This window comes from Quercus suber, unplaced genomic scaffold (assembly GCF_002906115.3).
Source record: "Quercus suber isolate HL8 unplaced genomic scaffold, Cork oak 2.0 scaffold_1144, whole genome shotgun sequence".
NCBI lineage: Eukaryota > Viridiplantae > Streptophyta > Magnoliopsida > Fagales > Fagaceae > Quercus > Quercus suber.
In genome coordinates, this window is record NW_027070546.1 from 59,327 (window position 1) to 73,959 (window position 14,633).

General features: G+C 34.1%; 1 protein-coding gene across 7 annotated transcripts; it reads right to left on the minus strand.

The window, feature by feature from the left end:
- Positions 1 to 1,165: 1,165 nt before the first annotated feature.
- Positions 1,166 to 8,929, minus strand: LOC111986980 (protein SUPPRESSOR OF K(+) TRANSPORT GROWTH DEFECT 1-like). Of its 7 annotated transcripts, XM_065769404.1 has the most exons (7): positions 8,748 to 8,929; positions 7,718 to 8,468; positions 6,209 to 6,314; positions 3,749 to 3,947; positions 2,619 to 2,687; positions 2,449 to 2,521; positions 2,254 to 2,359 (listed from the first exon to the last, which is right to left on the minus strand). In XM_065769404.1, the coding sequence occupies exons 2-6, from the start codon at positions 8,169 to 8,171 to the stop codon at positions 2,450 to 2,452; spliced, it is 900 nt and encodes a 299-aa protein (XP_065625476.1). In that variant the 5' UTR covers positions 8,172 to 8,468; positions 8,748 to 8,929; the 3' UTR covers positions 2,254 to 2,359; position 2,449. The 7 variants fall into 7 exon arrangements, 6 of the variants coding, with proteins under 6 accessions (XP_065625475.1, XP_065625479.1, XP_065625477.1 ...); XM_065769403.1 differs by lacking the exons at positions 2,254 to 2,359; positions 2,449 to 2,521; positions 2,619 to 2,687 and adding exons at positions 1,166 to 1,568; positions 2,018 to 2,173; XM_065769406.1 differs by lacking the exons at positions 2,254 to 2,359; positions 2,449 to 2,521; positions 2,619 to 2,687 and adding exons at positions 1,453 to 1,568; positions 2,018 to 2,173 and having other exon boundaries at positions 3,749 to 3,814.
- Between the last annotated feature and the right edge of the window lie 5,704 nt (positions 8,930 to 14,633).

Here is a 14,633-nt window from a genome sequence, read left to right on the forward strand (position 1 = left end):
TATTTATTTGGTGTAACACTAACCAATGGAAGGATTGATTTGTTCACTCAAGGAGTACGTTTTCATTCATAATATACCAATTAAATATTTTTATTTATTTATTTATTTATTTATTAATCTCTGTTTCTTTATTTATTTTTATTTTTTCTTGTTCTTATTGTTGCCCATTATATAATTAACTTCACAATTGAGTACTATACATGGATTATAAGAAAATTTCTACAAAATGTTTCAGAATAAAATTATGTCGTGCATGCATAACGCTAAATATCAAATACTAATTACATAAAGCAACAAGCAATTTCTTCTCTAGTCAAGTAAGCTCAACCTGAATTTTTTTTTTTTTAACTTTACCTTTCTAGACTATGCTAGGGGTGTTATCTGTGATAATATCTTTCACATGTTGTTAAGATTACAATGTGTTATTTGACATTTATTTTTTTCCGCATGGATTTATTATTAACATCACTTTTATTATACACGAATCACATGTCATGTTAATAGTTGTGAAAAAAAAAAAAATTTCTTACTAATTTTATTTTTAAGCATTTGATCTTTTGCTAGAAAGAAAAATATTTATATTGACTGGAATAATATTTTTAAATGTATATCATTTATCAATATGTAATAGAATGTTGCAATAATCCATTCGCCACAAAAGTTGTAGTTTGTAGCCAATAGCCCAGAGTTCAGCCTGAACACCGAATGTATGTCCTAAGTAGAGAAGGCAAAACACTTTATCCAATTACCATTTTTGACCCAGATAAGCTCACCTGGAGCATATCCAGAGGAGCCTATAGCTACCGCCATTTGTACTTAATTTTACAAAGGTTGCGGAGGTGAACTTCATGACTCCAGAACACCTTCCTTCTCTTCCTCCATTCCAAACAAGCATAAGAGTTTTATCCTTAGGTTACCTTGCTTTTAATGGCGGCGCCCTGGGGCATAATCAATAAGATAGTATTACAGTAGTTCTTTCATAATACTGTAAATTTTTTTAGCTGTCATCATTTGCTAATTTTCATTAATGATATCATATAGCAACTTGTTTTCTATGTCTATTTTAGATGTTCATCATTGGTTAATTACAAATTTGGTACCAGCAGCAGCTAGGATATTGTTTCAAAAGAACATCTAGTGGCAAACCGGTAGGAGATCATACCCAGATGGGAAAAAAATGGTAAGATTATCAATCATTATTGATTATGGAAACTATCACCAGTAACACTGTACATCAATTAATATCTTTCCAACTCTTCGTTTTCTGGTGAGACAGACAGAGAAAGGTTGAAACAATATGGCACGGTGTTCTCTTAACAAGATGCTGAACTTTCTATTACAAGCTATATTGATGACTAGATATACATATTTCATTTACCTATAGTACTAGTGGTTTTACCTGTACAAATGGTTAATCAGTCCTTGTGTTCAAACTCAAGCAATCAGCCTTCTTCCCCAAACTCCTCCGTGAATCTCTCATGCACCTCAAGATCAGCTTTACTTAAAGTTGGCTTCTGTCTTGCAAGTACTTTATCAAAATCTGCTCTTGTGATTGGTGGTGGCTGGATCTGCAAGTCATACATTCCCAGTGCCAGTTACATTCAAGTCATTATATAAATTAAAAGAAGTGGATGAACGAGGCTAGAAAAGAAATACCAAAAATTGACCTTCCTCCAAAGAATTGTGTAATTTTGATGGAAGAGAAAATCATCATTGAATGTGCATTAACGAAATTGAATGAGGCACATAAGATAGAGGCATGCACTTTTTAAATCTCCCCCACCCCCATCCCCACTTCTCTTTTCCACTTTTTTCTTCAATCCTACTTTTCCGAAATTGACTAACTACGTAAGTTAAAGCATTGAATAAGTCTTTAATAATTCTATTTGGTAAGTTATTGATACCTAGCACTAAATTTGATTATAGTGCTAATTTTGGCAATGATTTCTGGTCTAAAGCTTTATGCAGTGTCCATTAATAATAATAATAAATAAAACAGTTCCTACCCAATACTTACCTTTGAAGCTAGGCCTTGTGCATCAAGTTCCTGAAAGGTAACCTGAACAGCTCCTTGTTCAGTAGGTTCGCAAGGGACCCACATGTCACTAGAGTTCTTTTTGAAGAATTTCGCATCACGGGTTTGACGAACAGGTTCAAATGGAACGTCTTTAACCTATCAAAAGAGAGAAGGTAGCTAACAGCTTTCAGCCATATAATCACCAAAAGGGATACCAGAAACTAATGTAAACTGGACACTTGCACAAACAGCTATGTCTGAACCTGAAAATCCTTCTGTTTTGTGAGCTAAATGCTCAAAATCACTTTCAGTTAAGTTATGAGGAGTGTCTCCAAGATGGACCTGATTAAATAAAAAACCTGTTGAGGATATTAAACAAATCATAAGCTCCAAAAGAATCAATTACTATGGCTCTACCAAAACCACAGTACCTTAAACATGTGGCCTTGCCTTCAAATCTGGGAGAGGGATGTAAATTCGCTTATCGAAATGCCTATGGATGGCCTGTATTTAATTTTCCTTAGTCTCAACCCCAAAGCAATGAAGGTCATAAAACTCTTTTTAGCTATAACTTAGGTCCAACGGATCAGAGTTTTCTTACCTGATCCAAAGCATATGGAGTATTTGTGGCGGCAGGAACCAGAACTTTCTGATCATCGCTGCCTACACTCTGAAATGTGTTAAAGAAAATTTTTATTTGAAGATTAACAGTAGAAAAACCAAAGGCAACAATCACTGTTTAATGTAGTTAAGAACTAATGCAGGTTAAAGATAATAGCAGTAGGGAAGAAGACGAAAGAGATGTGGGCTTAAGATGATGCACCAAGAATGCAAGAACATAGAGTAGGAAGGGATCTATGTCTTCAATCCAGGTCAGACTATACACTCCAGACTCGGCTATTGAGAGTTCAAATTGGAGAATTATCTGGTGGTAGGAGTCTGATCTCTAGCCATTGCAACAGTTTGCATATTTCACTACCATAAGATGGATTAGAGTGAAAACAGGGAAGAGATCCTATGGCCAGAATTTGAGTGAGCATGAGGAAAATGTGAAATGGAACCTGCTTTTCATATGGGCCATGGCCTAAGAGACTCGGCAGTAACTAGGAGAATGCTTGATAGTCAACTAACACAGGTACAGCCTGCCTTTGTAACAAAATTAACTACATCCCAATACGGCCCGTGCACCAATCTCTAAAGTAGAAGAACCAGCATTCTGTCCTTGTAACAAATTTAACACATATGATTGTAACTTTTTTTTCCCCTTTTTTTGGGAGGTAGAGTGGAGACAAGACTTGAACTCAAGACCACTTTTTGACAAAAAAGCTAAAACTATTAAAAAATTGTGAATTTAATCATTTAACCATTATTCTAACAACAATTTTGTTCATAGACAAAAGGTAAGGCCTAAGAATATTAAGCTCCAAAAATCAAGTCTAGACGCTATACATAATGGTATTGGCAGGAAGCAGAATGCATATACATACATAAATTATATGACTTCTACAATCTTTCCCTAAAATAACAGACAGATAGCTTAGCAACTGAAACAATAACTGGACCACTTATGGAAAGTAAAAGAGAGAAAGAAAATGCAGGACAAAAAACAGTTGTGATAGGGAAACTTTTAAATATTGCATATCACCTACTAAAGTATAAGGATGACAGTTGTATTAGTATAAAATAAGCTTGGAACAAAGCTCTTATCCACTTCCAGTGAACGCAAAATACCTGCATCTGTACAAGAAGTTCTGTTTTGATACGTCGAGATGCTTCACTCTCATTGCCTTCACCTCGCTGGCCACATAAGGAATCAATTTCGTCAATGAAAATAATGGAAGGAACATTATCACGAGCCATTTGGAAAAGATTTGAGACTAGCTTTTCGCTTTCACCCATCCATTTTGAAACAAGGTCTGATGACAAAACACTGTGTATTGACGGCATCTAGTACTTGTCATGTGTTGGCAACATTCCATTCATATAAAGACAAAAAAAAAAAAAAAAAAAACTACATCCATGGGCATACAACTGGAAGTGTAAATCATACATGCATTTGCAAATTCAAATTCACTTGAATGACATGACAATTACAAAAAAAAAATCAAGTGAAGCAGTCAACCCCAGCCATATATGAAGTAGATGAAAAAAATTATATAAAAAAATTTTATTAAGAACCGCAACCATACTGAAACTCAAATATCTTAAGTTAGGTATAAGCAAGAATTTTTGATCCATTAAATCCACATTTCATAATTTTTTTTCTGTCATCTCACTTAGTGGACATCAGTATTCCGACTTGTTGCCTTTTAAAAATGTTCTTATGATACTATTTGACAAACAGGAGAAGTCACAGCTGACAGCACAATGAGGAAATTGGCATTGATTGCAAACTTCTTTGCTGCCTTTCTACGAAGTCATTAAAAGACTGAGAAAAAGGAACAAGATATGAAGAGAGCATCCTCATATGCTTACATTCACTCTCCAAGGCATAAATTACACATTCTTGCGTGGTTTGTGTGCATCTTGCGAGTTTCAGTGGAGATTGCATCATGGTCCACTAACAAAGTTCTTCAAAATCTTCCATTCTAATATGCTCATTTGGAACAGAAGTTCAAATTTCCTGCTTTACAAATAAGCCTAACCAAGCCCCTTTTAACTATAATTCACTAATGAAAACATGGAAAGCAAAGATCACGACTAAGATATGGGCATTAGTGCACAAACAAAACTTATCAACAGAAAATGGATGAGAATAAGAATGACATGTTGACCATGCACAAATGAAACCTAACCAAGTTTGTAGGCTTCTTGCATTTTATTTTATTCATAAATTACATTTCTTGTCAAATTTCTTTGCAAGAGAAGCGAAATCTCCGAGCTTGATACATTTCCTTCATAGTTTTTTTTTCACCTCATAGAGGACCAAATGGAAAAATGTGAACTAGTGTAGAAATTCAATAATAAAATGGTTGATCAGCTGCTAGGGATAAAAGGTTGATATCCTCCTAGGAAGCAACAGTATTACAATACTTGCATGGTCATATTTCTAAGTAATATAGCAATCTCTCATATAATCTAAACATTTAGACTATGTTACCTAGAAAATTGATCATACTAGAACACAGAAGATGTATGGGAACACATTACATGACCTACCCCAGTACATGGAATGATGAGATTACACTTATACTCAACACACATGTTGTTTCATTAGAAGTTACAATATGACAAGGCTGTCCTCAAGTTAAACCCTTATAATTTTTAGCCTGGTTCTCTCCAGAAACTCTATAGTGCATATAAGATTTTTGTATTACTTAAACTATCCTCTTTCAAAAAAGAAAAGGGAGAAAAAAAGGAGGAAACTTTTGGATTGTGAAAATTTTCATATTAGAACAAAGGTGTACCACATTTTAGATTATCCTAGATTGCAGGTAGCAATTGTTGTAGACTAGTAGTGTATTATGGTAATCTTTCATCAATAAGAAACCTATATATCCAGCATCCTCTCAATACCATCAAAATTTAGTATCCAGACCTATAGTTTGGTAAACAAAAAAAGATATTGTGTCCTTCATAGCATTTGAATGAGCATATTGGAGTTTTCCTAAAATATTTCATAGTAATTAAGGTGAACTCATTTATTATCGTAAAATAAACTAATGACTACACCATTTAAAGGAATTGATTCGTGTATCCAAATGTAATATAACATAATGGAAGGATATCATTTTCTTGGAAATCTAAAGGCTTCCAATTAACTAGAGCGGATCTTGCTACTCGCTTGTAAAGTGATCATGAATATTTTCCTGTCAAGGGCCATAAAACCAGGTACCTTTTCAGTTATTCTACTTCCAAACATTCATTGCTTACATCTCAGTGCATTGCACAATTTAAACCATGAAACTGATATTGTAAAATATTATTAAAAAATAAGCATACGAGATCAAACGGTTCTTAGATATATATATAAAAAAAAAAAGTTATGCGGCAAAACTCAAAGAAGTAGAAGAAGAACTAAGATCGATGATCACATAGATTTCAAATATAAAACTCACAATTAAGTGTCATTGGCAACAAGTATAGCCTTAGTTCTAAAATCTGCTATTGTAGTTCAATAACTTGCCATCTATAGTTGTTTTATCTGCTATTTTAGTCTAGTTACTTGCTATGTATTGGTCAAATTTTTACCTAAAGAAAGTTGAATCTGCTTCTGTTGCCACTGCCTTTGCTAAATAGGACTTCCCTGTTCCAGGTGGACCATATAATAGAAAAGCCCTCCACGGTTTTCTCTTCCCTGAAAAAGAGATCAAATGATTCTTTTATTATCAAGATGTACCATATGTGACATGATATTTATATTAGTGGCTCTAGAAGGAAATACTGCAGAAAATGGCCTGGAAGTAGATTGCCAGTTCATGAATCTTTCAGATTTAAGCATTAAATGATAATGTCTCTTTGACTCTTCTTAATATAGACAGTTCAAATCCCACTGTTTATTAGGAATGGAAAATCAAGTTCTTGATGCAAATTATGTTTAGAAAGTCTTCAGCATCCATACATTGGCACGTATGACAAATAGTAAATGTGCCAAATAGCATTTTGCTTTTTATTAATACCAAATAGAATGTTTATCCTCCATTGCCATAAATTTCTACTGTCAAGCAGACAGATATAATCATTTTTTAATTCACAGCCAGGTGCAAGGGATAGTCTGAATCTGAGCTCATGGCTAAGTAGTGTGCCTCACATATTGAAGCAATGTAAACCCCTCAAACTTTAGAATGAAACTTGATATGCAAAAGGTTTTCAAATGGGTCTTAAAACTTATTATAGTTGATATTATTACTCGATATGTATCTTTACAATTGGAAGATACACCGTCCAAAATCTAAAAAATCAGTGAAGCAATGGCAACAATAACTCTTAAAATATCCTTTCTACCTTCTCTAAACTCAGCTGATTCCTTCATGTTCAGTATTAGGCTGATACTCTGGGCCATCAAAGGCCAATATTTGAGCCTTTTTGAATTCAACTGACAGAACATAAGCCCAATTAACTATAAGAATTTTGCTTTGTTGTTTGACATGAGCTGTTTATTGTACAACTGTACTACAACATGTCTTCTCCATACATATTTTCAGTTGTTTTTGGTGGGATTTATTTGTACAGTTTCCATTGCAAAAGCAGAGCTTGAAAGTCAGAAATTCTGAGTAATATAATTGGAGCATACAATCTTTGCAACTGATAAACTTGAATTAATGGTACCAGTGGCATATTTTTGAATATTCATAAGTTATCAAGTGTCACTGTTAGAAATATGTGGTTAAATTATTAAATTTACTATATCTCAATAGCTTAAGTTTTTAGGACAATCAGTAATTTAACATGGTATCAGACCATGAGATTTTGAGTTCGATCCTTGTCTCCTCCACTCTACCTCCCATTTAAATTCTCACGTGTTGGGTCTCACCTATTAAAATGTAGTTTTGACTCACACGTGAGGGAAAGTGTTAGAAATATGTGGTTAAATGATTAAATTTACCATATCCCAGTAATTTAAACTTTTGGGACAATCGATAATTTAACAGTTACCATAAACCAAATCAAGCTTATTCACATTGAAAGCATGCCAAGATTCAGCAAGAAAACTAAAAGCAAATAACCCAAAACTTAAAAAATAATGATTGAGGAACTAACCAGTAAAAAATTGGGGAAACTTCACAGGCAGTATTACAGCCTCTTGCAATGCCTGTTTGGCACTCTCAAGCCCAGCTTTTGGTTTCTCCTTGATTATCACAGAATCAAGGCCAGCCCTAAGCTTTGCTTGCTCTGGATCCTCCGCATCTTTCCCCACTCCTCCCTTCGACTTTGTCTTTGGTTGGCTAGCAATTGTTGCATCACCACTGGGTGCAGGCCCACTTCCCCCATTATCGAGAATGGTCCTTATCTCCTCTGCCGTCTTTAGATATTCCATACATTTCTGAGTAATCGCTTCCTTAATCTTCGGATTTTTCTCATACTTCAAATGGGTCCTAAAGTACTCTAATGCATTCATATAGAACGGAAATGCTTTGCTATAGTTTCCGGCATCATCCTCCTGAACTGCCTGCTTCACATACTCTATCGCGTGCTCCTTAAAATTGCTATACATCTTTTACTTACAATAAATGCATAGAAATCAAAGCCACAAAAAATAACACTCAAACTAGTTTCAAACCACCACTCCTTCCCCCTAGAACCGAAAATCCAATACTGAGTTTGACACTCCAATGATTTCTTTTTGTTAACGATGTTATACACACTCAAGCTACTTTATCACAATTCTTAAACTTGAATTCTCAGGTAAGCAACTTATCCACACCCTTAGAACTTGCAACCAAAAACCCAATATTCAGTAACACCTCAGATTTTCTATTAATATTTCTGATGCTTCAAAATATAACCAAACCTGAAAGTAAAATGAAATAAACCATTCAACTTGAAATCAATCAAAAATAAAATAAAATAAAACATTGCAATTCAAGATTTTTTATATAAAAAAAAAAAAAAAAAAAAAAAGGTGAATTTGCAATCAAACCCTGAAATCTGGTTCAAAAAGTACAGAAATGAAAAACCCAATTCTCAGCATTTGTTTCTATGATGATAGTGATGTTGTTCAAGAAGCCATAACAGGTAAGCTTCACAGGTCGGAATAGAAGACTCTGAACAGAAAATTTCTGTTACAAACCTGAAATTCAAGCTTTATTTTCTCTCTGGTGCTTCGCGTTTTGATAATGAAAATGAAATTTCGAAAACAGAGAGAGAACCAACCAATAGGTGCAATTCAAGTCCGGTCTTCTTCACACGGAGACACAGAGCCTTAAATAGTAGAAATTGCACAACTTGATCATAATACGTCGGCTCTCAAGTCTTTTCACCTTTTTTTTATTTATTAATTATTTATAGGAAGTATTTTCACGTTTTAATTACAAATGATTGGAAAAGTTTTAATTTTAGACACTTTTTTAAGTTTTAACTAATTTTAGTCACTTCCATAAAAATAAATAAAAATAAAAAACTAATTTTACTCACTTTGATTCTTTAAAAAAAAAATTAAATTAGAGTAGTATTTTAATTTCTTTTATATCTTTATTATTTTATAATTGAAGTAGTCTTTTAATATGTATTTCTTTAGAGACATTGACGAAAGTGTTATTTTTCAAGTATGAAAATAGAACTTTCTTTTTTTTTTTTTTGAGAATCAACGTCACAAACTTTATTAACTGTGGCTATGAAAATCGGCCTGAAATACAAGTATAATCTCTGGTGGTATATCTTCCATCTAGATTTGTAATGAAGAAAAGGAAATTACTCATCTCGCATGCGAGTGAACTACAATATTAGAATGCTTCCTTACATGAGAATAAGAAATAATGGAGAAATGAGAAGCTAAGTACTGTATATCATTTACAATATGACCAAATTGGGAGAGACTGTGAGAGTTTGTGGTTAGAGCATTCAAAAGGATCTGTTGAGTCACCCTCTAAAACTCCCTTATTGAGACCAGTTTTCAGAGCCAACTTCATTGCACGCCTTGCTGCCAACGCCTCAACCTCTATGGCTGTATTGGGTAGGGGGATTCGCTGCGACATAGACACCATCACTTGCCTCTCGCTGGCTCGGATTATCACCCCTATTCCAACATAATTCTCTGCCTTGAAGAGTGCCCCATCAAAATTTATTTTGTATTGCTGGTGCTCTGGTGGCTGCCACTGAGTTGGAGGTCTTCCCACGGGTTCTACCATGGAAGTATTATGCAGCGAAAATTCCCTCAATCTGCTGCGAGTTTGCTGCATGAGGTGTGTGAGAGTTTCACAGTTCTTACCCACCCGCAATTCATTTCGTCTCTTCCATAGAGCCCACACCACCATAGCAAACAGCCCCGGGTCCCTGTTTACCGCCAGAATGCATCCTATGAGATTGACAAAATTAGTTGTTTGTCGTAGATTGCGCTGATTCCATGCTGGTATCGAGAGGCAAATTTCCTCTAGTTTCGAGCAGAGATAGAGGGCATGGAGGACATCTTCGTGCTGCGATTGGCAGTGATCACAGTAGTCGTCGTTGATAATCTTTCTTCTCACTAAGTTTTGCTTTGTGGGGAGGGAATTTTTTGCAACTCGCCATATCAGATTTTTCACTTTGCTTGGTACGTTGAGACTCCATTTCCCTTGCCACAGTGGTTAGAGCAATAGTGTCAGACTGTCCAAGTTGTTGATTTTGGTTCTCCATCTACAGAAAATGATGGCCAGTCTTGGCCGTGTAAGCACTAGTAGCACTGTGAGGCCAGATTAGCTCATCGAGCTGTTCTGTAATGCAGAGGGTTATGCTTTTCACCAATGCTGCCTCGAATTCCATCAGTGTTTCGTCTATCAAATGTCCTCCAACATCTTCTGACTTCATCAATTAAGCTATGAACCTTAGCTTCAACCAGCCTTCCTATTTGTGGAGATAAAATCATTGGTGAGTGCCGTTGGGGCAGCCACCTATCTCTCCAAATATTGACAGACTTCCCATCTCCAATTCTCCATATTGCTCTGCGCTTAATAATATCTCTCCATTTTATGATGCTCTTCCATGCATAGGATGCCGAGCTTTGACATGTGGCTTCCATGATCAAAAAATGTGGAAAAAATCTCGCTTTAAAAATCCGGTAAAAAAACGTAGATTTATCATGGAGGAGTCGCCAAGTTTGTTTGGCTAGCAATGCATCATTGTAGTGTGATAAATCCTTGAAGCCCATCCCTCCTTGCTTCTTTGGCTTACATAGCTCTTCCCACCTTACCCAATGCACCTTTCAACTATCTCCCCACTGCCCCCAAAAGAATCTTTGAATGAGAGCTTCAATGTCATGGCAAAGACCAATCGGTAATTTAAAACATGACATAGTATATGTAGGGAGTGCTTGAGCCACCGCTTTAATCAAAATTTCTCTCCTAGCTTGTGATAGAAGCTTGCCTTCCCATCCTTGAAGCTTCTTCCACACTATTTGCTTGATATTGTCAAAACTTTCCTTCTTTTTTCAGCCTATGAAACTTGGTAATCCCAAGTACTTCTCATATTGTTTGACCACGGGTACTCCAAGAGCCTCTTATATTGAAGCTTGCATCTATTAGGAGGTAGATTTGCTGGAAAATAGAGTTGTTTTGTCTCTATTTATTTGTTGTCTAGATGCTCATTCATAAGTGGCTAGGATCTCCAAGAGCTTCTCACACTCATTTATTTTTGCCCTACAAAAAATAAGGCTGTCATCTGTAAAAAAAAAGTGTGTTAGTTTTGGTGCACTCTGACAAATAGAAATACTCCTTATGTCTCCATTCTCCTTTGCTTTTCTCAATAATCCATGGAAGCCCTTTGCGCGTAATAGGAATAAATATGGAGATAGTGGATCCCCATGGAAGCCCTCCGTGCATAATAGGAATATATATATGTGTGTGTGTATTAGGAATAAAAATAAAACATGTACTATATTTCAAGAGTGGAATTTTTTTCTAATAAAAAAAATTTGTAAAAAAAATTATTTTATTTTCAAAATGTTTTAGTTTTATGCTTTGCTTATGTGATTTTTATTCCTAAAATATTTTAGTGCTCAAGTCAGTCCTTTTGTTGCTTTTCCATTATTTTGCTTGCTTACGAAATTTGATCCTGCAATCTCTCTCCAAATCTAAGAGAGAAAAAGGGCGATTTTTGTAGAAGATCAAAATTTTCTCTATTTGTTTGTGTTCTCAACCAATTATTAATTGTTTTATGTTTATGTTTTGTTGCAAATCAAAGATTATTGTGGCTTATGATTATCATCGTGTTCATGTTTTTCCTTTTTAAGAGGTTTTTTTTCCGCATATTATTTTTGTTGGTATTGATTGGAGAATTGTATTTTGGACCAAGTTTTAGGATAGACGTTTGCAAATTTGACAAATATGTTTGGGATATATGGTCATTTTATGTGCTGTTAAACTAAAAAAATTGTGGTATCCAAGTATAATACATGGAAATTGTTTGGCCACATTTCACCCAACCGTTTATGGTCAAAACTCAAAACTAACTTAAAAAGAGGTTATTGCCACTCCATTAGTCATACAAACAAGCAGGAATGGGAAGGGAACGAAAAGATTAATTAGGTATGTCTTACATTTTTTTGTCATAAAAAAAGTTTTGTCTTATATATTTTTTTTTTATGAGGATTATAAGGAAAAAAAAAACTATTTAAATTTCCTGGATTAAAATAGAATATGAACCAAAATTTAGAGACTACATGTATATTTTTGCATTAAAAAAAAGAGGCCATATTGGGCGGGGAGTCAATACCATACCGGAGGTTATACCAATTTGGCCAGCGGTACGATATATTTCGAATACCGGTTAATACCGGTGTACCGTTTCGGGTTTACCAGCCGGTATTGCCTGAAATTGACCTGTACATGGCTGGTATGGTCGGTATTTTTTTCGGTATGAAACAGGAGGGTTATATGTACCGGTTTGCTTGCCGGTACGGTATATACCAGCCGTACTGGCCGGTACGATACGAAATCGACTCCCTTGATTGGGCCTCCATGACCATTAGTCACAAGCAATCCATATAAAGAAATGGGAATGGAATGACTAACTTGGTATATATTTTAAATGGGAATCTGGACTAAATATTAGGGACTGAACATATATTTTTGCCTTTAAAATTTTACTTTCTTGGATTATTATATTAAGGACAAATTGCTGAATGTCACCATAACTTAGAATTCAGACATGAATTAATATAGTATCGGATAGTTTGTCCATTATATTAGGCCAAAATGGGTAACTAGCAATAATTTTCCAACTATATAGTTAGCAGTCAATGTTTGCAAACTATATTTTTTACTAGCATCTCGAGTCTAAGAGACTCGATCTTAGCCTATAAATCGACTCTCAATGACTCGATTTTCATGGTCTAATCACCTCTGATGTGGCATCTTTTTTCATGTGGCGACCACTTGGAAATCGAGTCCCTAAGACTCAATTTTTAAACCAAAAAAATTAAAAAAAATTTTAAGTTTCAAGTCGCCCATGTACAAGCTGAAATACCAAAAAAAAAAAAAAAAATCAATCAAAAACCATATTTCAAGAGTGGAATTTTTTTCTAATAAAAAAATTTTGTAAAAAAAATTATTTTATTTTCAAAATATTTTAGTTTTATGCTTTCCTTATGTGATTTTTATTCCTAAAATATTATAGTGCTCAAGTCAGTCCTTTTGTTTCTATTCCATTATTTTGCTTGCTTATGAAATTTGATCCTGCAATCTCTCTCTCAATCTAAGAGAGCGAAAGAGTGACTTTTGTAGGAGATCAAGATTTTCTCTATTTGTTTGTGTTCTCAACCAATTATTAATTGTTTTATTTTTATTATTAATTGTTTTATGTTTATGTTTTGTTGCAAATTGAATATTATTGTGGCTTATGATTATCATCGTGTTCATGTTTTTCCCTTTTAAGAGGTTTTTTTTCTTCATATTATTATTGTTGGTATTGATTGGAGAATTGTATTTTGGACCAAGTTTTAGAATAGACGTTTGCAATTTTTTTTTTAGAATAGACGTTTGCAAATTTGACAAATATGTTTGGGATATATGGTCATTTTATGTGTTGTTAAACAAGAAAAATTCATTGTGAAGGCTAAAAAAATTGTGGTATCCAAGTATAATACATGAAAATTGTTTGGCCACATTTCACCCAACCGTTTGTGGTCAAAACTCAAAACTAACCAAAAAAGAGGTTATTGCCACTCCATTAGTCACATAAACAAGCAGGAATGGGAAGGGAACGAAAAGATTAATTAGGTATGTCTTACTTTTTTTTGTTATAAAAAAATGTTATGTCTTATATACATATATATACACATATATTTTATGAGGATTATAAGAAAAAAAAAACTATTTAAATTTCATGGATTAAAATAGAATATGAACCAAAATTTAGAGACTATATTTTTGCATTAAAAAAAGGCCATATTGGGCCTCCATGACCATTAGTCACAAGGAATCCATATAAAGAAATGAGACTGGAGGGACTAACTTGGTATGTAGTTTAAATGGGAATCTGGACTAAATATTAGGGACTGAACATATATTTTTGACTTTAAAATTTTACTTTCTTGGATTATTGTATTAAGGACAAATTGCTGAATGCCACCACAACTAATTCAGACATGAATTAATATAGTATTGAATAGTTTGTCCTGTATATTATCTATTAGTTTCTTATTAGCCGTGGATGGATACCGAATTACTGATACTTTTGTATCTTAATCGATCTTCTTTTGCTTCGAAGGTAAAGATCCATATTCGACTTGTAGATCATGATTCAAGAGACTTACTAGATTAGGAAATGACTATTCTTGGTCAAAATCAATAAATAAATTAGAAAACGAATATAGATAATATAAAGAGAGAAATTACATAATGGAGTTCTGGTTTATTTAATTTAAGATAAAAAGGTCTAAAATGGAAAATATACACAATATGCATCACAAGAGGAAAGTTCATCAGTTATCCTTCAAAGCAAAGTAAAAATAATCATTTTCGGCATCACCCTATACCAGAAAAAC

Excerpts from the sequence above, each read along its gene's own strand:
- LOC111986980 (XM_065769403.1), bottom strand. The coding sequence starts at position 8,171 with ATGTATAGCAATTTTAAGGAGCACGCGATAGAGTATGTGAAGCAGGCA. Across the intron at positions 6,315-7,717 it reads GTTTCCCCAATTTTTTACTG|GGAAGAGAAAACCGTGGAGG; the intron begins GTTAGTTCCTCA and ends TCTCTTTTTCAG. Across the intron at positions 3,948-6,208 it reads GCAGATTCAACTTTCTTTAG|TGTTTTGTCATCAGACCTTG; the intron begins GTAAAAATTTGA and ends GTCAATACACAG.